This window comes from Spermophilus citellus, assembly GCF_964194105.1.
Source record: "Spermophilus citellus genome assembly, chromosome: 3".
NCBI lineage: Eukaryota > Metazoa > Chordata > Mammalia > Rodentia > Sciuridae > Spermophilus > Spermophilus citellus.
This window is the reverse complement of record NC_138184.1, coordinates 226,250,794-226,273,552: the sequence shown is the minus strand read 5'-3', so window position 1 is coordinate 226,273,552 and position 22,759 is coordinate 226,250,794. Positions and strand designations below refer to the sequence as shown.

The window sequence follows — 22,759 nt, the reverse complement described above, 5'->3', positions numbered from 1 at the left end:
GGGCCATGGAGAAGACAAACAGCAGGCTACAACTAAGACGGGAATCCTGGGTGTTCAAGTCAGGGTCAGAGGGAAGCCAAACGCCCCACCAACCCCCGTACCCTCCTCAGAGGACCAACGATTGTTCCTGGAATGACAAATCAATCAGTCAATGTCTCATTGACTTGTGTTGTGGCTCGACTGGGGTTGCCCTTCCTGAGCAGCCTGCTTCTCCCAAAGCAAGCAGCCGGGAGCTGCGGTTGGTCAGTGACGATAGAAAGGTCTACTGTTGAGTGAGGACCCCTAGGCCCAGGCTGTCTGTGCCCCTCGGCTAAGTTTCAGCTGGGCTTCTGATTACAGCTTAAAGTATGAAGTCCAGACCTGCCAGGTCCCTGGCCTGACCTGCCAAGGCTAAGTCCCCCTGGTTCCTTAGACTCACCCTGCTCAGGGAACCAACAGGATTAGGTTGTCTTGAGGAGATAAGTCAGACAGAGGTTGACAAGGACAGCTCTGTCCCTTCAGCAGGGTTGGGGCAGAGGCTCTAGCTCGACTCCCAGTGTGGAGGGCAAGTGAGCACTGAGCAGAAAGGCTGGAGGGACCAGCCACCACCAAGGATGCTGTGCGTCTCCCCTGGCTCTGTGCCTGGCTGAGCAGGGTCCCGCCGGCCCGAGCGGCTTGTCTTGAGGGAGTCTGGAGGTGACTGCTGCTAGTTTCCCAAGTCCAGGAACCCAGGCCCACACACCATGACCCTGGCTCTTCTGCCCTGATCTACGTGTAAGGCTCTTAACAGCCTTGCAAAAGGGGACGTGGACAAAGAAATAAAACCTGGTTTCCTCTCTGAGTAGCGTTACTTGGTTATTTACTACATGTAGGCAGGTGCCCACGCAGGGCACCAGCCAGCACACCTGCCACGGACCCAAGAGGCTTCAGGAAACATGGGCTGCCAGCAGAGTGGTTTCAGGAACGGGGAACAACAGGCTCCTGAGAGCTGGGACCTGAACTTAGCCAGTTCTTGTCCTTCAAGAGCCAGTACAGTTGCCCCTGGATCCCTGGAGAAGAGGGATATGCTGAGAAAGAAAGGCAGGGGCTCCTGTCCTGCCCCCAGCTGGGCAAGCTGCTGGTGGGCGTCCAGGTGGCTGCTCTGCCACCCCCTCCCCTTTGCTCACAAGCAAAGCCCAGGCCCCTGTGCCCCAGCCGCCTTGTTCAGCAGCTAGCTGCCCACCCTGTGGCATCAGCTCTAAGGTCCTGGCACATTCTCAGACTCCCAGGGAGGGGCATGCTCCTGCCCTCTGGTACACTGTGGCCAGGGCCGGGTTGTGGCATGCCGTCACTAGGTAGGACACTGATGTCAGAGACCACTGGAAAGCTTCCTGGGGGTGGTGGGGGCAGGGGTGCAGTGAAGGCAGCACCCGAGGGACAGAAGGGCTGCTCCGTCCCATCAGGTTCCCCGTACTGCCCACAAACAGCTACACCGCTGCCAGGAGAGCGGGAGAAACTGATGCAAGGCGGCGGCTGAGGGAAGGAAGCCTGGGGTCTGGCTGACAGGGAGGGAGAAAGCCTTAGAACAGAGACAGCAAAAATGAGCAGAGGTGGAGGTAAGGGGCACTCCCAGAGGGGAGGAGTGTGAAGGAGAAGCAGGGCCACACACGTCTGGTTTATTGGCTCCTCATACACGCTCACCAAGTATGTACACAAACATAAATATTCCAATGTACAAATTTTACATGGGACTCACAGATCACCCTCTTGTCTCTTTCATCCAGCACCCCCATCCTGTGCCCTGTGCTTGTGGGGGCTGGCACTAGGAGGCAGGGGTCTGGAGGAGGGAGAGGTCCCGCCCCCCTCTCCTCACAGGCACCTCCAAAGGGTCCGTCCCTTCTCAGTGGCCCTGCAGGGCAGAGGGCTGAGCACCGTGCTCCCTCCCTCTGCTGCAGCTCGAACCCCAGACCTCTCCTCGGATCCCTTTGACTTCTCCCTCCTCTCATCCTGGCTGCGTGTCCCTGCTTCTCTGGCTCTGTGCCCGCTTCCCCCAGTGCCTGCAGGGAGGAGGGTCCCAAGCCACGAAGTCCTTCTGGCCTCTTTGCCTTCTTCCTGGGCCTCACAGGAGGCTGGGGCTGCGGTGCAGCTCAGCAGAGGCGTTGGTACCGTTGGCCGGCTCTCTGTTGGGGGTGGGTGCTAAGCCACAGCCCTCCCCAGGGCAGCCGTGCTGGATCAAGATGTCTGCACACTCCTGGCTGCCGGCCCGGCGGGCATAGGCCAGCGGGGTCAGGCCCCGCGCGTCCCGGCTCCTCACGTCCACCCCGTACTGCCGGAGGAAACACGTTCACAGTTGGCATGACGGGGCAGGAAAGTTTGGGGGGCTGTTGAAGGTTGGGGCAAAAAGGCCAGGGTAGGTCGGCGGCGCCCCCACTCACCCAGATCAGCAGTTGTGTGAAGACCACGTTGGCCATGGCACTGGACAGGTGCAGAGCCGTCCTCCCGTCCCCGTCCCCGTACGTCTCGTTCACCTCCTCCTTGGACCCGTGGGCCAGCAGCATCACCAGCAGCCTCAGGTCATCCTCCACCACGGCCCGGAGCAGCTGCTGCCCCAGTGGCACATCCGAGCTCGGCAGCGGGGCCAGGAAGAGCCTCTGCTCATACTTGGCCCGGATCCAGCGCTCCTTCTCCTCTCTGCAAGCACAGGTCCGTCAAAGGATGAGCCACTGAAGGGAACCGAGCCTGCGGGGGGCTGTAGGTGGCCGAGAAGGCGTGGAGCACCCAGGTGGGGGACAGGGAGGCCGGGTACGAGGTGCATGAGAGTGTGGAGGAGAGGGAAGCCCCAGAGACGCCAGGCATTCAGGGGCAGCGGGGAATGTAAAAGGAGGGCATAAGTGAAAAGAAGGGACACTGAAGGGAAGCCCCGGGGGGGCAGCAGGGACATGAGGCCGAGAGGGCAAGAAGAATCCAGGCAGGCCTGAGCAGCAGCAGCTTATCTGGTCATCTGTACTCTCTCCCATTGGCAGTGCTAGAACAAAGCAGGTGGCCTGTGCGGGGGGCCACAGCGACCCTATCTACCACCCATTCTCCCCATCTCACAGCGCAGGCCAGGGCCTGGCACCACACAGCGATAGGAGCCCTGCGCAAGCGCCTCCTGCTGGCCCCTGACCTGCTGATAACGGCTCAGAAAGGGCCTGTTGTTGTGAGGCGCCTGAGTGACAGGCGCCGAGGGGGAGGGGCACCCAAGGGGCCAACTGCCAGGCAGAGCAATGGCTAGTTTAACCCTTCTAACACTGTCACAGGCGCTGGGCACTATCCCCAGCATATCTTCCCCACACTGGGAGCGCCAGCTGTCCCCCATCCTGGCCAACGTCAGGGCCCCATCTGCTCACCTGCAGGCTTCAGGCCCTGGCTTTGCATAGCCATCCAGGGCCCCCTCCCAGACGCTGTTGGCCAGTGCATTGCCCATCGCAGTCATGACAGCCAGCAGCTCAGGTGGCCAGTCGTCGAGGTCCAGGGAGCGGACCCGGGACAGGTGAGCCCCCAGGTGCCGGTGGATTCCCGAGCACTCGATGCACATCAGGGCGCCCAGGTTCAGGCTGGCCCAGTCGGGGTCTAGGCGAGGAGAGGACAATAATATGGCAAGGGTGACCAGAGAGGGGACACGGGGAAGGCCCCCCGCCACCTGCCAGCTCTGCAGCTGCAGCCCCCCTCCCAGGGCCACTGCCGGGACACTCACTGGGGGCGTCGCAGTCGATGCAGAAGCCGTTGCCTCGCACCGTGCGCACGGCCTGCACCGCGAGGGCTGCGTTCTGGTTCCCCAGGCGGGTCTGCCCCAGGAGGGAGACAGGACTCAGTCAGCCACAGCACCATCTCCCGCCAGGCACTCGGGATGGCCGCCCCCCTGCCCACCTTGTCCTTGGCGCTGCGGCAGCCCTGCAGGCTGGCCAGGATCTGGGCCTGTACACTCTGCACCCACAGCTCCCTCTCCTCCGCCGTTGAGGCCTCGAAGTGCCATGTCTGCCCGGTGAGGGACACCACCACAAACTCAAAGGACTCCTCTGCCTCTGTGGGGGAGGGCAGTCACGTCAGGGCACCCGGTGGCACAGCTCCACTCACAGCTCCACCTGCACTCGTCCTCCTCCCCAGCCGTGTCCACCGGCCCAGGGCACACGCTCCAGGACCACTGGCAGGTGACCTTGCAAGACTAGTGCAAGCTCCTAGCCACCTGTGGAGCCTCGGGCAGTGGGGTGCAAGTTCTTGGCTTCCCCAGCACTGCCACGTGTGGTCTGGACCAGAGAGGGGCACCTGGAGAAAGCCGGGCCCAGCGTCTGGAGAAGGCTACGACGGGCGCTGGAAGGCGAGTGTGGCGCGGGAGGCGGTGGTGGGCACCATTCGTACATGTCAGCTGCAGCCGCCTCATTTTGCAGCTCATTAAACCCAATATTCCTGACGGCGTCAGCGTGGGGCTCTTGGGAGTGGGGCCCCTCCCCCACTGCCCTGGCACAGACAGGCAGGAAGGGCAAATGGGGGGAGATAGTTTCTCCAGGAACTGTAGGATGTGAGCCAATCGGGACCTAAGGACATCTGTAGTGACAAGTGCTGGGGCTGGACTGTGACCCCAAGCACTGCGATGATGCTCTTCCAAGCTGTGCTCCGAGCCCTGGAGGACAGCCACATGGATCTCATTCCCAGCGGCCCCTGCCCTCGAGGTGGCAGCGTGACTTGTGCTGGGGCTGCAGAGACAGCATGTGAACTGGTGGGAGGCCCAGGGCTGTCCCACCCAAGTCCTCACTGCACCTCTGCCCGGCAGCCTCTCCTCAGTGCCATCTGGGCCCTGGAAGTCCTCCTCCGCTGGGCCCCTGCTCTCAGGACCCTTAACAGAACCGCCTTGCCACATGATAAACGCAGCGCCTTTCTCTCCCCAGGCACCAATCTCGCGCCCCACCTAGCTCTCGCCTCAGCCTCTGGCTCCCCCAGCGCTTGTGGGCTCTGGTTCCTGGACCATAGCGGACACCTGTGCCATGATGGCTAAGTATCACTGTGTGTCCCAGGCTGGCTGCAAAAGGGCAGCCATCTCCACCCACCTGACTCACACCCCTAACCCTAGAGTCAGAACAGAAATAAGCAACTGAGTCCACAGAAGTCACTTGGGAGCCAAGAGACTCCAGTCACGGAGAAGGGGGAGGTTGGAAGAGAGTCGGGGGCAGGAGCAGCACTGTGATTAAGAGACTGAGAGAGGAAATTGGTCAAGGACTGGGGCTCTTTGGCTCAGGAGAACTCAGCTGACCCAGGCACAAACGCGAAGCACTCACAACACTTGTGGGTGATACAAGAAACACAGAAAGCAGGTCCCTCCCGGCAACTCTTGGAGGAGCTACATAGCAGCTCACTGTCTCTGACTTTAAGAATGACAGAAGGGCTGGGCACAGTAATCCCAGCCACTCAGGAGGCCGAGGCAGGAGGATTGCAAGTCTGAGGCCAATCTGGGCGATTTAGCAAGGCCATCTCAAAATACAGAAGAGCTGGCTCAGTGATAACGCACCCTTACCTTCAATTCCCAGTATCACAAAGAGAAGGGGGGTGGGAAAACGACAGAAGCTCCCAGCTGTTTCAGGGAGAGGAAACAGGACGTTTCCCAAAATCCTGGGTCCAGATTATCGAAAGAGGTTATGGAGTTACTTCTACCTATTATTCCTAGAAAGTGCCGCATCCACTGATCTGGAAAAACCGGCATGACTTCTGGAGTACTGTGCCCAGACCCCACTGCCCACCTCCTAGGCCCACTCTCCCTCTGGGTCCCCCTAACCTTCAGCAGCACTGCTGGGGCCGTCTGGTCGGGGGGTCCCGGTGCTCTTTTTCCGACGGTGCTTCTTCCGGTTGGAGTGGGGAGATGGGGGAGGCTCCAGCTTGGGGCTGGAACTGAGCACCTCAGCTGGGCCACTGGCTGGTGAGGGGAGAGGTGGAGACGTGTGGGAAGAGGAGAGGTGGCATGGGGCCTGGGGAGCGCAGTCCTGCCACTGTACAGGCCGCACCTGAAGAGCCCGCGGGCCTGCACCCTCTCTGGGATGGGGTCCTGCCCAGGTCTCCCAGTCCCAAGGCCCCCAAGGCCCCCAGCGGTGGAAGAGAAAATGGGCAGAGAAGGAAACTGAGGCGGGCAGGAGAACGGCAGAGGAAGGCCCCGGCTTCTGCAGCCTGGAGGGGTGGAAGGCGGCCCAGGGAACTCAGGGAGCTGAAGCCCCAGCAGCTCCGCACCAAATTTATCCTCAATCACACTCCCCGCTCCTCACAATTAATAGCAGAATTAGAAACAATCAGGGAGCTGCCTAATTACTGTCAATTAGAGCGCGCTAATCAAGCTCCGGCTCCCACACCCCGCCCGGCGCTCACCACTAAATGTCAAACTTCATTAGAGGCAGACGCGCTCCCTCCCTGCCTCTCTGCCTCCCTCAGACTCAACAGAGGGGTCTCACCAAGGCCAGCGCAGGCCATCAGCCAGTGACCCAAGGGAAGGGCCCCGCCATGGATGGGTGGGCAGAGACTAATGGCTAGGCCCTTCCTCACAGGTGGGCATGCTCAGGAAGGAAGCTCAGTGCTCAGAGGCTGGGCCTGGGGCGGACCTCTGGGAGTCATCAGGGAGGACAGCAAGTGTGCCCCCTGGGTAGGCTGGGGCGAGGCAGGGGACAGGCTTGTCTGCCCACTTCCTGGCTTACCAAGGGGCAGGTGACACCCTGGGTTATCTCCCTGTCTTTTCACCTTCACTTGCCACTAGGGGGTAGAAGGGACAGGAGAGTTGTCACAACTTTTTATTTTTTTAAGCCTTTGAACTACCAAGAGGGTAGGAGCAGGTTGGGGGACGCAAAGGAGGAAATGAAGGGGTGGAAACGAGGATCCCAGGAGAGTAAGCTAGGCGGGTGGGCGGGTGGAGGCAGTCTGGCCCTGGAGGACAGCAGCACAGGTGGAAAGAACCTTTAGGACAACTCTGCAGGGACCCCCACCCCCACCCCCGCACGGTGGTGGGCCATGCCGCCTTCAGAACTGGTTCTCACGGCTTAGAGTCCCCAGCCGCCGACCTCCCTACTCAGTCGCTTCCCTGCCGCCCCCCCCCCCCCCCCCCCCCCCGCGGAGAGGCTGATGAGCTGGCTGCGCAGGGGGCTGATGGGGATGCGGGAGCGCCACCAGCGCCGCCTGGGGACACGGGGAGGAGGAGCTGCAGAGGGCGGGCCTCCAGTGCTGGCTGGAGGGCCAGACTGGAGCCAAGGGGAGGGGCGGATGGCAGAAAGCCCAGGCAGGGTCCCCGGGCCCCCAGTGCAGTGCCTGCCATTAGCGCTGGAGGGCTCCTCCGGGCCCCCCTCAGCCTGGGCACCGTCCAGCTGCAGCCTCCCCTCCTCTCTGTCACCTAACCAGGTACCAGAAGAGTGGGAAGCAGAGAGCCACCACTCACCAGGGTGCTGTGTGCCGGGCAGGGCAGTGGCCTCCCGCCACCGGTCAGTACTAGAAAGGGAGCAGGAGTGCTGGTGCTGGCCCTGGGGGTGCAGGCCAGCCCAGGCGGAGCTGCCAAGGGGGCGCTCGGAGGAGTGCAGGGATGTGCTACTGGCCAAGTGGGGGGCACCTGAAGGCGGAAAGTCAGATTGGGAGGGGAGGCCAATGGGAGCCACCTAGAAACACCTTCTTGGAAAAAGGGCCACAGCAGGGTAATGGCCAGAGTGGGAGGGTCACCAGGTGCAGGCCAGGCACACTGTGGAGCCTGCGGCCTCACAGGGCCCCCTGGACCTTCTTGCCCCCTCTCTCCATGAACCACACAACAGCTGTCTCCTCACTGTGACTGCAACTGGAAAGGGTAGGGTCACAGGACACTGCAAGGGTCTTGGAGGGGCTCCTGGCCAAGGTGCCATCGTCCCTTGGCTCAGGCTCTATACCCTATGTGCTGGTCCACATATGTCATTTGATTTGCCTAAGACTTGCTGCCATTCTAACAAGAAATAAGTGTATCAAATTCAAGTAATTATGTCTAATTAGTATTAGTAATTATCCTGTTGGGCTGGAGAAAATTAATCTTTCGTTTCCCATCAGGGAAGAACAGCAGAGCCCAGGGGAGCGGAAGGCCTAGGAGTACCAGGCTGGGCAGATGTGGCCAGCCGTGAAGCCCCAGAGCACCTCAGCCTTCTCCTGGCCCCCGCCCAGGCTAAGTCCCTGCTGCAGAGAGCCTGGCAACACAGCCATGGGCCTCTGAGGGCCTTAAAGGGCCCGAGCAGGATGCTGAGAACCCAGGTGTCCCTCCCCTTCTTCAATACTTCCAAGCCAAGAGAAGCGGCCACAGGGCTCTGAGAACAGGTGGGCCAAAGCCAGGATGTTTAAATGGGCCAAGGTGCCAGCCAGGTGTGGAGGTTAGCAGAAAGGTGAACAGCCAGGGGGCGAAAGCAAGCGGGGGCCAGGCTGGCCCTGCAATTGCATGGAGGCGGGTGGACAGGAAGGCCTGAGCGGACACGGCCGTCTGAGATCGGGCCAGACACCCAGCGCGCAGAAGCAGGCGTGAGCTCGGTGTTTTCTTGTATTCATCCTAACAGCCAGAGAGAACTAGACACAGGGTCAGCACCTGGTGACGCGGGGACAAGGCCAGCCCAGGGTAATGCACTGACACTGCCCTTCTGAATCCTGCCCAGCCCCTCCTTGGGTCTCGCGGGTCCCTCCTGGATGGGCCTTTCTCTCCCACCTTCAGCAAACCTTCCAGGGACCCTGGCTTCTTCCCACCACTTCCTGCTTTCATCCCCTCCCAGGTTCCAAATCCTACCCCCTCCACCCCAGGCCCCATCAAAGACATCACAGCCCAGCTTCCTCCCAAGCCCCCAACCCAAAACCCTGAGGGAGGGAAAGTGCTTTCCCTTTTCTTTGTTAATTCTCCCCTCATTACGCCTGCAATCCCACAATCAGTGTGCACTGTAATTGTCGAATTTGATGCTAATGATTAATGAATTAAACATGGAGCCATCAATTAGTCCTCCGAGGATAATTCTGCATAAAGCAGCGGATAATGTAATTACAGTAACAAAGATAATGAGATGTTAACATCGCCCGGTGAGCGAGAGACATGTGTGAGTGTGCGCGACGGTCGGTGTCAGCGTGCGGCAGCGGGAAGGGGCTTGGTGAGCGCCGTCCATGCGTTCCTGCTCTTGGGTGGGCGCTGTGACTATGGCAGCAGTGTGAAGCACATCAGGGCCCAGGACGGGGACAGGACAGGGGCCTTCTGCTTCCCTCTGGCCACCTGACTCCAAGGCTCAGCTCCCCAGGCTCCCCTTCGGCAAACCTGTGCTGCGCCTCCTCCTGAGAGCACCCACCCTGACCAGAGGGGCTCAAGACCCTGCCTTCCGCACGGAGGAACACCCCAGCCTCCCATCTGTGCCACTGGGGCCAGACCCCACCCGGCACACCCCAGGCTCTTAGCCACCCCGGTGGGGGGACTGTCGTCTCCTCAGCTTCCTTCACTATTAGAGCTGTCCCTCGCTCACTTCAAGGGCTCCCTTGTTCTGAGCTCAGGGCGGCTCAGAGGAGGGAACAGAACGAGTCCCCTCAGGCTCGCTAAGGTCCAAATGGCAGCTTCCCGCTCACTGTCGGGCTGTGTTCTCAGGTGTCTGAGCCCTGATTTCCTCCTGAAAACAGGGACAAGAGTCTCATCACGGTGGTGATGTGGCCCTGGGACCTGGTGTGGACATCCACTACACCTGGCCAGCCCAGTCGGTACTGCCTGGCTGCCCCCACACTGCCAGCTGGGTCAGTGGTGGCCACATGGGCCTTGCCTCAAACAAGGACCACACTTGGGTGCTTGCATCTCACCTACCACCCCTCGGCCTGGACTTCCTCAGCACAAGTCCCACCAGCCTTTCGAGGGAGTGACTGTGGACTGGGGTCACCTCCAGGGGACTTGGTGTTCCCAGCCCCTGTCCATTAAATCCAACACCATCTATCCCTGTGACAAACTGAACACCCCAGCATCTCCACATGCACCCTGGCTGAAAGCCTTGCCCTGCTGACACCTCAGGCTGGGCACGGGGACAGGACAAGGCAGTGTCCCCAGCAGCAGTTCCTGGGCCCAGAGACAGTAAGTTCTGATGGTCTAGGAGGACGAGCAGATATACATGGAGGAGAGATCCAAGAACCCAGGCAGCTCAGGGCAACTGACTGGGCAAGACCATCCCAGCAAGAATGGGGGCCCAGGAGCAGAAGCCCAGGGGAGGAGGGTGAGCCGGTGCTAGGAAGGGAGCACTGGGGGACAGAGGGCCTTTTACCAAAGCCCGTGCTATCACACCAGAAGCAGCCCAGGCTGCCCTGTGGCCATAACCACTTCTCAGCCCAACTTTACTCCAGATCGCTAGACATACGGTGCCTCCCACCCTCAGGATCCTCTCTAAACTCAGCCCTCATATGCAGAGACCCGGCGTTTCACTGTAGACCTGAGGATGTTTGCCTGGTGGCCCCCGATGGTTCTGTCCCCTTCTGCCCCATACAGCAAACTAGGATGCTGGCCTCCCTTGGCTCCAGATGCAGTAAGGTGGTCCTGGGACCACTGGGCCCACCTGACAGCCAAGGCTACTTGACCACCCTGTTAGAGTTGCATCCGGGTCACAGCATGTGACTTGAGATGCTCCTGAAGCATGGTGCTGGCTGGCCATGTGTTCAGAGCCCCAGGCCTGGGCTGAGAACTGCCGGTCCTGGAACATGTGCCTCCCTGGCCCCTCTGCAGCCACTCTCAGCATCCACCGTGGTGGCAGCCTCACCTGTGCCCCCACCCAGCTGTGTACTGCTTCGCTCCATGGCCAGCCCATTGGCTCGTGGGCTGGTGCCCGGGGCTGTGGCAGGTGTGGCTCGGGGCAGGCGCTTCCCTGGCACTTTCACCGTCGTCCGCAGCAGGTCGATCTCCTTGCCATGGATGTTCTGCATGTAATCCTAGAGGCCGTGTGCACAAGACAGATGCATTAGGACAGGCATCCCGGGGCAGCCACGTCTCCAGCACCAACCCCTCGATTCCTAGGTCCTTCCTTGCTTTGCTAAGCCATGGGATAGCTCAGTCTCAAAAAGCTGGGCTCCGAAGCCCACAGACACCTCCTGGTCTGGATCACACCAGATCCCCATGGGGCTCACAGGATCTCACTGGGACCTGAGGATCTAGAGCCAAGTGGCAAGACTTGAGGTCCTTAAAGACTGAGTACGACCTGGAGATGGTTCAGGGAGACAGCACCCCTGTGGCCAAGGAGGGAACTGGCAGACTCAGACATGGATGATGGAGAAACCCCAAGCTCCAAGGCTGGCCAGGAGGCACTCAGCCCCACTTCTCAAGCTCCCAACCCCAGCTGGCCACTGGGAACTTCAAAGTTTAAGAGAGTCCCTAGACCTTGGGAAGGTGCCTGATTAACAAGCATTGGTCAAACTTTTAAAGAGCAGGCTTTGATTCTCCCTGCTGAACCGAGGAGTGCAGCAGCAGGTCCAGGGATTCACACCCCAGACTCTTTTTTGGTGGGGACTGTCAGTGCATCTGCCTGTCTGTATGCTGGGGTTACTGCACTAGAGCAGGGTTTATTATCTATGTATGCTTCACACATTGTCTTATGTAATCTTCCCCACCACCTGACGGCGAGTTCTGCGCCTGTTTTGGAGATGAAGAAATGGAGCTTAGGAAGGTTTATCACCCAAGATCAGTTAGGAAGTAGCAGACCAGACTCAGGCTGTGCTCCTAGAGCCTGCACTGGGCCCGGGTCTCAGCCAGCTTTCAAGTCAGCCAGAAAGAAGCCCTAGGAAGTGGGGGGTATGCTGTGCTTGGACCCCAGCCCCACTCAAGACACCAGGGTGGAGCAGTGGCAGGGCCCTCTGTGCCTGAAGGCCCGCTTCCCCTACTGCTTCTCGCCTGCCCTTCCCGACTGCTGACCCTGCTTCCAGGCTCCCTGGTGATTCTGGGCCCCTCTCTATAGTATGCCAGCGCGTCCTCCAGGGTCTTTATACCTTCCTGAGAGAAGGATCAGGCGGCGTGGCTTGATTTGATTTGACTAATTACGCTGATGAGAAAAAATGGGCTCCTCGCGTCCCCTCCACAGGCATCTGGGGTGTTGGGCATCCAAGTTCTTCCCTGGGGGAGCATTCCAAACATGGCTACCTGTGGATGCCCAGGCCTCCCACCCGCACCCCTGGGGTGGTGGGCTGCTTGGTTACCGTACCCTTTCGGCTCCCAGGAAACAGGACAATGTTCTCCACACAGAAGGGCAGAGTGGCTGCCCCTCAGGAAGTAGTAGGAGGGCAGGGGGTCTTATCAGGGCTCAAGGGTGGCCCCTCACTTTGGGAACGAGGACATCAAATAGCCTAGGGGCCACCTGGTCCCTGGTCACTAAGAGAACGTGGCGTTACCAGTGAGGAAGAGGTGAGTGAACAAGGCAATGAGAGCCCCAAACACTAGCCTCTGGCCTGTGGCCTGCTCTAGGTGGGCTGCACTAGTGAACACCCGGTGGGAGGGCCTGGGCCAAGTCCAGCCCTGCGAGGCCTGGCAGAGCTGGTGGCTGCCTTCATTCTCCAGGTGGCCTTCCCAGGCAGAAGCCTACTGGAGGGCCCAAGCCTGACGACCAGAAAGCAGGAGTCGCTTCTGGAAGGTGTGCTCAAGAGAAGCCCCCATTTCCTGCTACTGCCATTCTCTGCGTCTGTGCCTTCCTGCCACCCCAGTCCTGCAGGGCACACCTGCTCTGGGGCGTTGTTCATTGTCTCAGACCTGTAGAAGACACGGGGAATGAACCAGAGCAGCCTCCGCCCCAGCAGGACCACTCTGAGACGTCCTGGGTCTCACCAAGGTGGCTGGGTGGGAGACATACCCGGAGACCCCTCCTGGCCCTCCAAAGGCACCTCTACCTGATCCTTCTGTCGCTGACTGAGCTCCACCCCCCAGTCACTGCTGGCCCTCTGGTCTGCTTCCAGCCTGGTGTCCAACATGTGATTTCACGGTCTTGCCCCTCTTCCCAGACATAGCTTCTACGTGCTGGATTCCCCAGTCTCTGTACATACTGACCCCTGATCCCTGCTAGTCCCCATCCCCAGTCCCTGTACATGATCGCATCTTGGATCAGCTGCTCTAGACAACTGTCAACAGCTGGCTGGCCAAAGGCCCAGCTGCAGTTCCTCTCCTGAGGGGGGGCTCGGGCTGCTCCAGTTCACAAGGAGGTCACTGCTGCTGCAACAGTTTTCCCCACTTGAGCCCTGGGATGCCCAGGCTGGGACGTGGCAGCAGCTGACCCTATGCCAAGAACAAGAGCAGCACAGAGGTGCTCGGTTCAGGGCCAAGGAGCCAGAAACTGGCTTCAGGGGAAGAGACTGCCCAACCTCAGCACCTAACTGCCCCCCACAGACACTCTGCGCCGGGCAGGCCAACACCTGCAGCACCTGACTCCAGGTCCGAGGTCCAGCCAGCTCCAGGTCCAGAGCTGAGCCATGGAGCCTGGGCCTGGAGGACACTCTAGTGATGGAGCCTGGAGCAGCAGCAGGGACAGGGACCTCAGGCTCAGAGCAACAGCGTTTCCCTCCGTCAGCAGAACAGGGAGCGTGGTGGTGGCGGTGGCAGCGGCTGCTCAGGAGAGCGGTCACCACGGCTGCCTTTATTACCCACCATCAAACAGCAATTTCTTCCCCAGCCTCCTCGCTAATTACCCAGCCAGCGTTCTCATCTCGTTTTATTACTGGAATTAACAACGAGTTCAGAGCGTGGAAAGCTATTAAGATGTGTGATTAAGCCACATTCAATTAGTTTCTACAAACAATTTAATTGATGTTGCAGATAGAATTAACAGAAGGTGATTGTGTGAATGGCTCCGCTGGCTGCAAAGCGGGGGAGGCTGCGGCGGGCTCTCTTGGGCCAGGCAAGATTCGGGCGCGAAGCTTGAGGCCTGCCCACCAACTCCTTCTCCGCAGGCCTGGCCAGCCTCCATCAGTAGGGGAGGTCCTGGCGCCACGGCTCTGGCTCCCAGGCAAGCCCTGTCCCCAGCAGGTGCCCAGACAGGCCTGGGTCCTGCCTGAACTCCGGAGTCAACAGAGGCCCTCCTCTCACAGTCGGGATGGAGCCTCCACAGCCTCCAGGGAAGCCACTGCTTGCAGGGAAAGAGGCTGCCTGGTCACCACTGCCACTAAAGAGCTGTGGAGGCTGGCGGACAAAGGGGAGATGGAGCAGGGAAGGTGGCAGAGGTGAGGGCTGGCAAATGAGCAGTTAGGTGAAGGGGCGGGAGCAGGGGAGAGGCTGGCTTCAAGAGCCCAACACAGGAGCTGAACTGGGCCCCAACAATGCGGCTGCCCACAGCAGCCCTGGTTTCTGCCATGGCTTGTTCTGTCGCCAGGACTGCAGTTTGAAACCAGATTTGTGACTTCTTGATGAGGAAAGATGACAAGATAAGCAGAGCAGGGCAGACGTGTCTAGCAGGAGGGATACGGGAGTTGACCATGGCCCAGGGCAATGAAGAGCTGCTGCTCACAATGGGGGACTCCTGCTCTCAGAGGACTTGGCCACAGCCCCTCTTCCCTGAGACCCAGGGGCAGGGGAGCAGGACCTGGTGCTGGGCCAGCAGGTCACACCCCTTAGAATTCACCCTGCAAGGACAAGAGGACAGGCCCAGAAGCCTGTGGCACCCAAGTACTGTCACAGGTCCCTAAAGCACATAGTGCAACAAGTGGGACTCCTGGGGGACTCAGATGCCCAGCCTGGCCTCCCAGCAGCCTGAACTACTCCTCCCTGTCAGCAACTTTCTCCCCAAAGGGAGCAGCTCCTGGTGAGGGCAGGAAAATCTGGGTAATGCTGACAATCAGTCAGGGGCGCAGGTCTCAGCTCAGCTGCTGGCCCATGACTGACCAGCCACAGCCCGCTGAGCCTCTGCTCTCTAGCAGTTGTAGAGAGAGGGCACGTCCACATGCCTTCCCTCTTCCTCTCTGGAGATCAGAAACCCCGCTCCACCACAACTGACCCTTCTCTCCATGTTCCAAGACATTTTTGCCATCCCTCCTCTCCATATTGGATTCCTTCAATCTCTGGGGAAGGGGACAGCAAAGGGGCAGACTATGTGCTCAGGTAGGGTCACACAATCAGAAAGGAACCGGTAAGTACGCAGGAGAGGGATGGCTGAGGCTACCCTACTTAGGCGAGGGCCAGATGTTTCCTGTAGGCCAGTTCCCAAGCTCCTCAGTCCAGATGGACACACTCAGAAAGCATGTGCTAACCTGCCTGGTGACAGGGGTAAATCATGCCCCGTGGGAGCACTGGGTTCCTCCTGCCTGTGAACAGGCAGCTGTGGGGCCTTTTCCTTGGGGAACACTGTGAACTTACTAGTGTCTCTGGTGCACAGCTCTGGCTCTCCCTCAGGTGTGGACTGTCTGGAGGTAGTGCAGACTGTGCCCTTTCACTGCCTAGGATACTGTGTCCCTGTTGTCATGATGTACTAGGGGCCCTTGATGCCTCTCTCGTGGTCTCTTCAGGACTCTGGAGAAGGGTGAGGCCTGGGTGAGGAGGGCAGGTAAGGCAAGGAAGGAGCTTGCTAGACCAAAAGGATGTGGTCCTTCCCCATCTCTCCAGGGACAATGGCCACCTGGCATCCTGGCACAGGTCCTACCCTGCAGGGTCAGGACTATTAGAAGGAATGATCTAACTGATGGTGGCCCCGAGCTAAGGAGAAGGGCCAGTACCAGAGGAATCAGATGAGAGGAAGCCCAGACCTCTTCTCGTGTGTTCTCTGCAGGGCCGTCTGGACAGTGCAGGTTATGGACAGGGAACATGGATCCCAGCACCCTTGGGCTGGGCCTCCTAACACCATGTGCACTCCGAGGCAGGCCAGGGACCCTCGGAGGCAGGCCCAGGGCTCGGGCTAGGGTGGGGCTGGCCCACGTGCTGTGCTTGAGGGGCTTCACAGGAGAACTCATTAGCCCCACAGTGGGGTGGTGACAGAGATGGATTCTGGTGACAGCTGTGTGCTGGAGACACGCAGTGAGGGGAGGGGGAGAGGCAGGGTGGGGGGAGCTGCCACGGGGGCCACACTACACTCACTGCAACACCCACACTCCCAACGCCAGGCCACGCGCCCTCAGAGTCCTCTTCCCAGATAACGCCACCCACTCTCCTCCCAAGAGCATCTGCACGAGGCCTCAGTGTGGCTTAACTGCCACCTTGTCCTCCACCTTCCCAGGCCCAAGAGCCCAAGACTCCCCACTGGTATGACCCAGCTAAAGTCACTGCTTAGCAGCACAGGCACCCCTGGCTACAGAAATCCCCAAAGTGGGTGGAGCCAGCTCTTCAAACCAGTAGAGGTGGATGTGTAGCCTGGCTGCCCAGGGGCAAGGGAGGGGCAGACTGGCCTTGCCAACCTAGCACTGGGCAGGGTGAACATCCCTGGGGGGGCGTTTCCTCCAGAGGCTCAGCAGGGCCTGGGTCATGTGCCCGTCCCAAGCCAAAGTGCAGTTCCTTCTTAGCAGAAAACCCACTTGAGATCATTACTGAGAGATTATCCTGTTACCCTCCCTCCACCTCTTACTGCTCCTCCCATCTCACACTCCTCCTCCTGGACTCACGTGCAGGCTGGGATGGTAGGTGAGCAGCCCATTGTCACAAAGTGTCACATACTTCTTCTTCCACTCCTTGTTCAGGGATTTGCCACTCCGCTTCAGCAGTATCCCCTAAGAACAGAGATTTAATCAGGCCAGGAGCCAGCCCTGTGTCATGGGGCAATGAAGACAGAGGTCCAATCAAAGGCCAGAAGGGTCTGTCTGACCAGAGAAGGCAGGCACAGTGTCACTGCGTGACACCACCCTCCATCCCACCTTCTCCTGAGCCATGTGGCTGAGCAGAGAGCCTTTAAATCTCAATCCTCCTGCAGAACTCTGCTCTCTGACCAGGAAGTGGCCTGGACTGCTGTCCTGATGTCCCCCAGCCCCCGTCTGCACAGCCACATCAGCAATAGACTCAGAGGGTCTCCAGCAGTGATGCTCCCACCCAGGAGGCGCCACAGATGGTTGTGGAACAACAGCAGAGATTTCTGCAGGGCCTGGCCTTCCACCCCCTGCAGCATTCCTGCATAGGGCAGACAAAACCCCAAGTATCCCAAGAACACCTCAGACCCCAAGCTCTAAAGCACCAGGAAGCCCCAACCTTCCATCTCAGCCCCCCAAACTTCCTAAGTAAGCAGGGAAGTCACTCTAAAGGTGGCAGTCAGCTGGGGCGATGGTAAACACAAGCTCCGCAAGGGCAAGGACTGTGTTTTGCTTACTGATAAACTCTCAGCACCTGGGACAGTATCTGGGCCACAGCAGACCCAGAACTGGGTGAAAGCTCCCTGGCCATCAGGTGATGAAGGTGAAGTGCCCCGGGTTGAAACCAGACCCTCATCCCCAGCTTTGCCTCCATCTTAACAAACCTGCTCCTTTAACAACTCCAAAAAGGCGCCCTCACCCAGCTCTGGCTGGTTCCCTGAGACTACAGACAACACAGCAGAGTGGGTGGACACCAGGTGGCAGATCCCCCAGCCTGATTCAGGAGCTGTGGGAAGAGGCAGCCCTCCCTACAGATTCCAAAGTCCCACAGGGGGAGCGGGAATGTGGTCAGACCCCCACACGGGGGCCAAGCAGGAAAGGCTGCCGGCACACTGCTGGTAGAGCAGGGGCTGCGCCCTGGGCTCCACCCACAGGGGTGAAGGAGAATGACACTGACCACACATACAGAAGGCAGCAGCCAGGAGCCCCGGAATGGCTTCTCCTGCAAGAATGGAGGCCAGGAGAGTGGGCATGAGGAGATTCAGCAGGAGAAAGCAGGAAGAACCTCTGTCTTCCCATGGAGGAGGGAAGCACCCAGCTGAATTGTACCTGCCCCTCTAGTTCTTCCCTAGTGGTTAAGATTAGGAGAAAGGTGGATTAAGGGCTCCCAACGGACCTCTCCCTTCCAGCCCAGGCGAGATGGAGGCGAGGGAAGGCGCTCAACCCAGGCGCGAGCAGCTTGGTAATTCCCACTTCCAGCTGTTTCACTCCTGTCCACCCCTTCTTCCTTCCCCTGTCCCCTCCTCCCCCTGCCACCCTCAAGAGACAAATGCCATTGTGGGCCTCTGAAGATGCAGCCCGTTCCTTGTCCCCATCAGTGTGGGAGACCCTGTCCTCAAAGTGGGCTTCTGAAAACAAGAGGGGCCGATGGGTCTGGAGCCTTGATGACCTGCCTCTGGACGTAGTGTCCTTGTCACAGGCCAGGGCAAGTGTGGCTGAGAGCCAAGCAAATAGTCTAGCTGCACGCTCGCCCCCTCCCCAAACACAGGGCCCCAAGAACAGGTGCCTGTGAGGACAAACAGCCATCAGGCTCTGGAGACACCAGGAGTTATCCCTAACTTCCTGCAGGAAGAATGACCAAGTGCCAGTGGGCACTGTGGTGGTACCTCCCAGGTGGGCGTGCTGGGGCAGAGCCTCCTGGATGGAGGACACCTGTTCTGAGCCCAGGGTGGGTGTCCTGGATGGAACTCCTGCCCAGCTTTCTTGCCCCTCAGCACAGAACTCTCTCCTCTTGTCCTCTGGATGGCTCCCCTCCAGCCTTCCCCTGGGGCTTGTGCACAGCCTCCAGGCTCCCTCAGTCCACACTCAGCAGGGCCTGCCCTCACCTTCTCCCCTAGGTGCAGCCCCAGCTTCCAGTCCTGGGGATGGAGGCCAGGCTTCCATCCCTTTTCTGCCCACAGCTGGCCGGTAACATTCTACAAACCATTCTGGCTCTGGGTCTGCTTTCTCCAACAAACGGGGAGTGTGGACTTAGGGACTCGGAGCACCTTCCTGCTGGGACCTACTTAGGTCCCCTTCCTCCCTGAGAAAGGGATCGGAGGCAGACGCTGCCTCGTCTAGGAGGGAAGTCCTTTTCCACCTTCATCACCTGGCCGCCTCTCGGGGACAGGCAGGTAAGCAGCCGGCGTGGTAATGAGGCTCGTTAGCTGAGGGTGTGGGCGGAGGGCCCAGGGCTCGCCCAGCGGAGCTGCGGGCAGGTTCGCCCTCGGCCCACGCCCCGCCCACCTCTCACCTGCCTGCCGCCCGCCCAGGCCCCAGCCCGTGCTCCGAGAGGGAAGGAGCCACAGGGTTCCTGTTCCCCTCCCTGGCCGGCCGGCTGCGCACGGCGGAGCAGGAAGCAATCTGGGACGGAATGGGAGCGGTGCGGAGGCGACAGCCCCCAGAGGACCCGTTCCCGCCGCCGCCTCCCTCCCAGCTCCGCCAGCCGACTTAATTGCGGAGTCCGGATTGATTGGGAATGCAAATGGCAACTGAAATGCAATCTCCACTCCCAGCAGGAGCTGGGGGGAGGGAAAGGAACAGAAACGGGGAGACCGGGGCAGGAGGGGGGAAAGGGAGGGCGCGGACCTGGCGGGTGGGACCAGTCTGGTTGGGTGAGGCTGCCAGGCCGCTGGGAGGGGAGGCGAGCAGGGCCGGCCCCCACCGATAAAGGCCCATCTTGCGGGAATGGGCCTGGGCCTGCGCACCCCAAAGGAAGCAGCAGCGATCCCGGCCTGCATCAGCAGCGCAGGCAGCCTCGAGGACCGCCCACCGCAGGCAGGACCGCCCCAGGCTGGCCACGGGAGGGGCCTCCTAGAACAGTCTCAAGTAATATTCAAGTGACCCAGCTGACTCCAGGCTGGAACCCAGAGTGCAGCTTCCTGGGCCCCCTCACATCTACCCCTTCACCCATCCAGTGGGGGAATAAATAACCATCCCCCAGTCACACAAGCCCCAGGCGGGAAGATGTGGGCAGATGAAATGGCGTCCTGCTGACTTAACTGAACACGCCTCCCTTCACCTCCCCCCCCCCCCAGCAGACCAGCCTATGCCTAGCAAGAGGCCCCTCACCACATGAAGTCAATCGGCTTATGTGTCACCAGATTCTATACACACCCCGAAACGTGTGCCTGGGAGACGAGAGAAGGCAAAAACTCTGCAGCCAGTCCATGCTCCCAGCCTTCTCAGGTGACCTCAGGAGGCCAACCCAACTGCAGTGGTCCCTGCCAGACCTAAGTGCAATGAGCATCTCAAGAGAGAGGTGAAGCAGAAAAGGCAGGATGTAGATCGAGGCACGGCTCCCCCTTCAGGGCCCTGCCATATCTCCTTGGACACCTCATTCAAAATTGATCTTCATAGGGAATCAGAAACTCCCATCCTTACCACGTAAATCCCAAGTCTCAACCCAGGAGGGCCTAACCAGACCATAGACCCTCCCTAAGCTCTGGCCATACGGGTCACCTCTAGGGCCCAACCTGGCAACTTGGCCCCTGTAGACACAAGGTGTGCAATCACCAGATCCCAAGGTTCAAGTCAGCAGCAGAAGGGAACGGCAGACTAACCACCAGCTTAGCCCTCACTGGCACCTTAGGTCCTGAGGCTCCTGCCCATGCTCCAAAGAGACACCTCTGCATTCTACCCACCCACCCCGCAGCTCCAGAGCACCTACCCTACATACTTCCACCTCTGGCCAAGACACCCTCATAGATTGTTTTTTTTTTCTGGCACCAGAACCCCCAACAGGAGGTCTGGAAGTACCCAGATTAGGTGGACTAGAACTCTTAGGAGGTAACTCCAAAATGAAGTGGGGTAGAGACAGAGGGGGATGGCATCTCCACTGAATTGTTTTCTTTGAAAATGAAGAGAGGTAAGCTGGGTGTAGTGCATGCCTGTACTCCCAGCTACTCAGGAGGCTGAGGCAGGAGGACTGTAAGTTCAAGGCCAGCCTGGGCAACTTATACCCTGTCTCAAAATTGAACACAGGGGCTGATTAGCTCAGTGGTACAGTGCTTGCCTTGCATGAATTAGGCCCTGGATTCTACCCCTATACCATCGGGGGGAAGAAAAAAAGAAGAAGCTCAAATTGGTAAAACTGAGCCAATGGCCCTCAGGTGGGATCATCCTCAGAACCCACTTCCACGCATTCTCCTCAGGTTACTCTCAAGAACTCTCTTCCTTAGCCCATGGACCAGAAGCTCCATTACCTCAGAAACAGCAGGTCTGGGAGCCACCAACTGAGGGCAGCAGGTAGCTCTCTGCTGCCCCCTAGTGGTGATGAGCAAGAACAGGCAGAGCTGCTGGCCCAAAGGCGGCAGCATGGGGAAGAGGCTGCTGGGCCTTGGGTTTCTGAATAGGAGCATGGACCTGTATACCTGCATAAGAACTTGTGCCTGGGAGAAAGAAACTCACCCCTTACACCATCTCCCTCATCACAGAGGCCCCAAGGAGAACCACCCACCAGCACTTCTGGGGCCTCACTCTCGAGCCCATGGGGAAAGCAAGTGCTGACCTGCTTGATGGGGATGGCCCTGCCGCTCCCGATATTGTCCACCTTGCACTCTGCAGCCTTCTTCTCCCGGTCCAGGTCAGCACCTTTTCGAGACTGGAAGAGAGAAGAAGAGGCGGGTTAGCGGCTCAGGGTCTGGGCGGAGAGCTGCCTGGAGTTCCCAGCCCTCCCGCCTTATTCCCTCCTCCTGGGCAGCCCTAGCAGAGGGGCGGCCGGGGCGGCGGGACCGGGAAGGAACTGAGACCACGAGTATTCCAACGGGTTTATTCTTACACACGGCACCATACAGAGCAGCACAGGTCACTGATCCGGGCCCGACCCTCCCAAAAGAGCAAGGACACGAAATACCGAGGGTGGGAGGAGCACACAGCCCGGGGGGCTGGGGTGTAAGAGAAGGGAGGGGCCAGGAGAGGTGGCTGGTGGGGCTGAGGGCTGGCCAGGAGCACAGGGCACGACAACCGGGGAGAGCAAAGTCCAGAAGTGAGCGGCCAGTGGACCGTCTGCGGCATAGACACCACGCGGCATGTGGGACTGAGCGTGTCGGCGTGGCCCGAGGGCACAGTGGATGGAGAGAGAGAGGAGAGAGGCCAGAAGAGGCCCTGCGCCCTGCCAAGCTCCTGGGGCAGAGTCCACCCAAATGCGGATCCTAGGAAATAGGGGGAGGCCGAAAAGAGGGGGCAAGGCAAGCGCGGTGGCGGCGGCTTCTGGAGCAGGAGCAGGAACGGCAGAAGTCCATGCAGGAAGGAGCAGAGGAGGGGAGGGGCAGGAGAGCTCCCCCCAGGAGCAGCTGGGCCAGCGGGCTTCGGCGCCCCCGCCCCTCTGGGCCTCGTCGCGCTGGCCGGCCGGCGTGGGGCCGAGCTCCCTTCTTCTCCATGCAGCGAGCCTGGCGCAGTGTCCAGCCGGGCCTGGTCCCCGGCAGCCCCCAGCACGGGCTCCAGCGTTCCTAGCCTTCCCTGGGGGTGGGGTTAGTTACAAAGGTTCCTGTGGGTCTCTGGAGCGGGGAGCTCGGCGGCCGCTTCTCATCTGAGAGCAGTCCCAGGGCCCGGCCCGCCTCCGGCCCCGCACAGGGGGAATGTCCAGAGGTGCTGTGTGTCACCACCTGGTCTTCTAATTTGGAAGGAGTTGGAAAGGCCTTTTTGTTGATGAAAAGTTGGAAACAGTGGCACATATCTGCAAATATCGAAAGAATAAAGATTTTGGCAAGTTATACTCAAGCCCCGCACAAGTCGGTCAGCACTGGTGAGGGCAGAGACCCAGGCGCCTGGGGAGAGGCGAGGCGGCAGCGGGATGAAGAGGAGGAGGAGCAGGAGGAGGAGGAGGAGGAGGAGGAGGAGGCGGAGGCGGCGGCTGCACCCACTGGGCAGACTTGGCCCAGCAGTCCATCTCAGAAGGGAATGTCCACCACTCGGAGGCCTGGGCCCATCCCTCCTGTTCTCCCAGGCTGCCAGGAGCCAAGGGCACAGAGAGGGGCCAAAGGACTGCAATTGCAGTGTGGGAGAAAGCTCAGCCAGA

General features: G+C 59.8%; 1 protein-coding gene across 6 annotated transcripts in view; it reads right to left on the bottom strand.

Annotated features, from left to right (window-relative positions):
• Window positions 1-1,614: 1,614 nt before the first annotated feature.
• Window positions 1,615-22,759, bottom strand: part of AGAP3 (ArfGAP with GTPase domain, ankyrin repeat and PH domain 3) — a 53,271-nt gene continuing 32,126 nt past the window's right edge. For 2 of the 6 annotated variants that reach the window (XM_081287725.1, XM_081287727.1), the window contains 9 exons: window positions 21,251-21,343; window positions 16,525-16,629; window positions 10,728-10,896; window positions 5,765-5,902; window positions 3,868-4,022; window positions 3,695-3,785; window positions 3,348-3,570; window positions 2,394-2,649; window positions 1,615-2,284 (listed from right to left, as the gene is read on the bottom strand). In XM_081287725.1, coding sequence (XP_081143851.1) covers window positions 2,078-2,284; window positions 2,394-2,649; window positions 3,348-3,570; window positions 3,695-3,785; window positions 3,868-4,022; window positions 5,765-5,902; window positions 10,728-10,896; window positions 16,525-16,629; window positions 21,251-21,343 — 1,437 coding nt within the window. In that variant the 3' untranslated portion in view covers window positions 1,615-2,077. Of the gene's footprint in view, window positions 2,285-2,393; window positions 2,650-3,347; window positions 3,571-3,694; window positions 3,786-3,867; window positions 4,023-5,764; window positions 5,903-10,727; window positions 10,897-16,524; window positions 16,630-21,250; window positions 21,344-21,495; window positions 22,418-22,759 lie in introns of those variants that run through there. The other 4 variants (XM_081287726.1, XM_081287728.1, XM_081287729.1 and 1 more) reach the window with 2 other exon arrangements.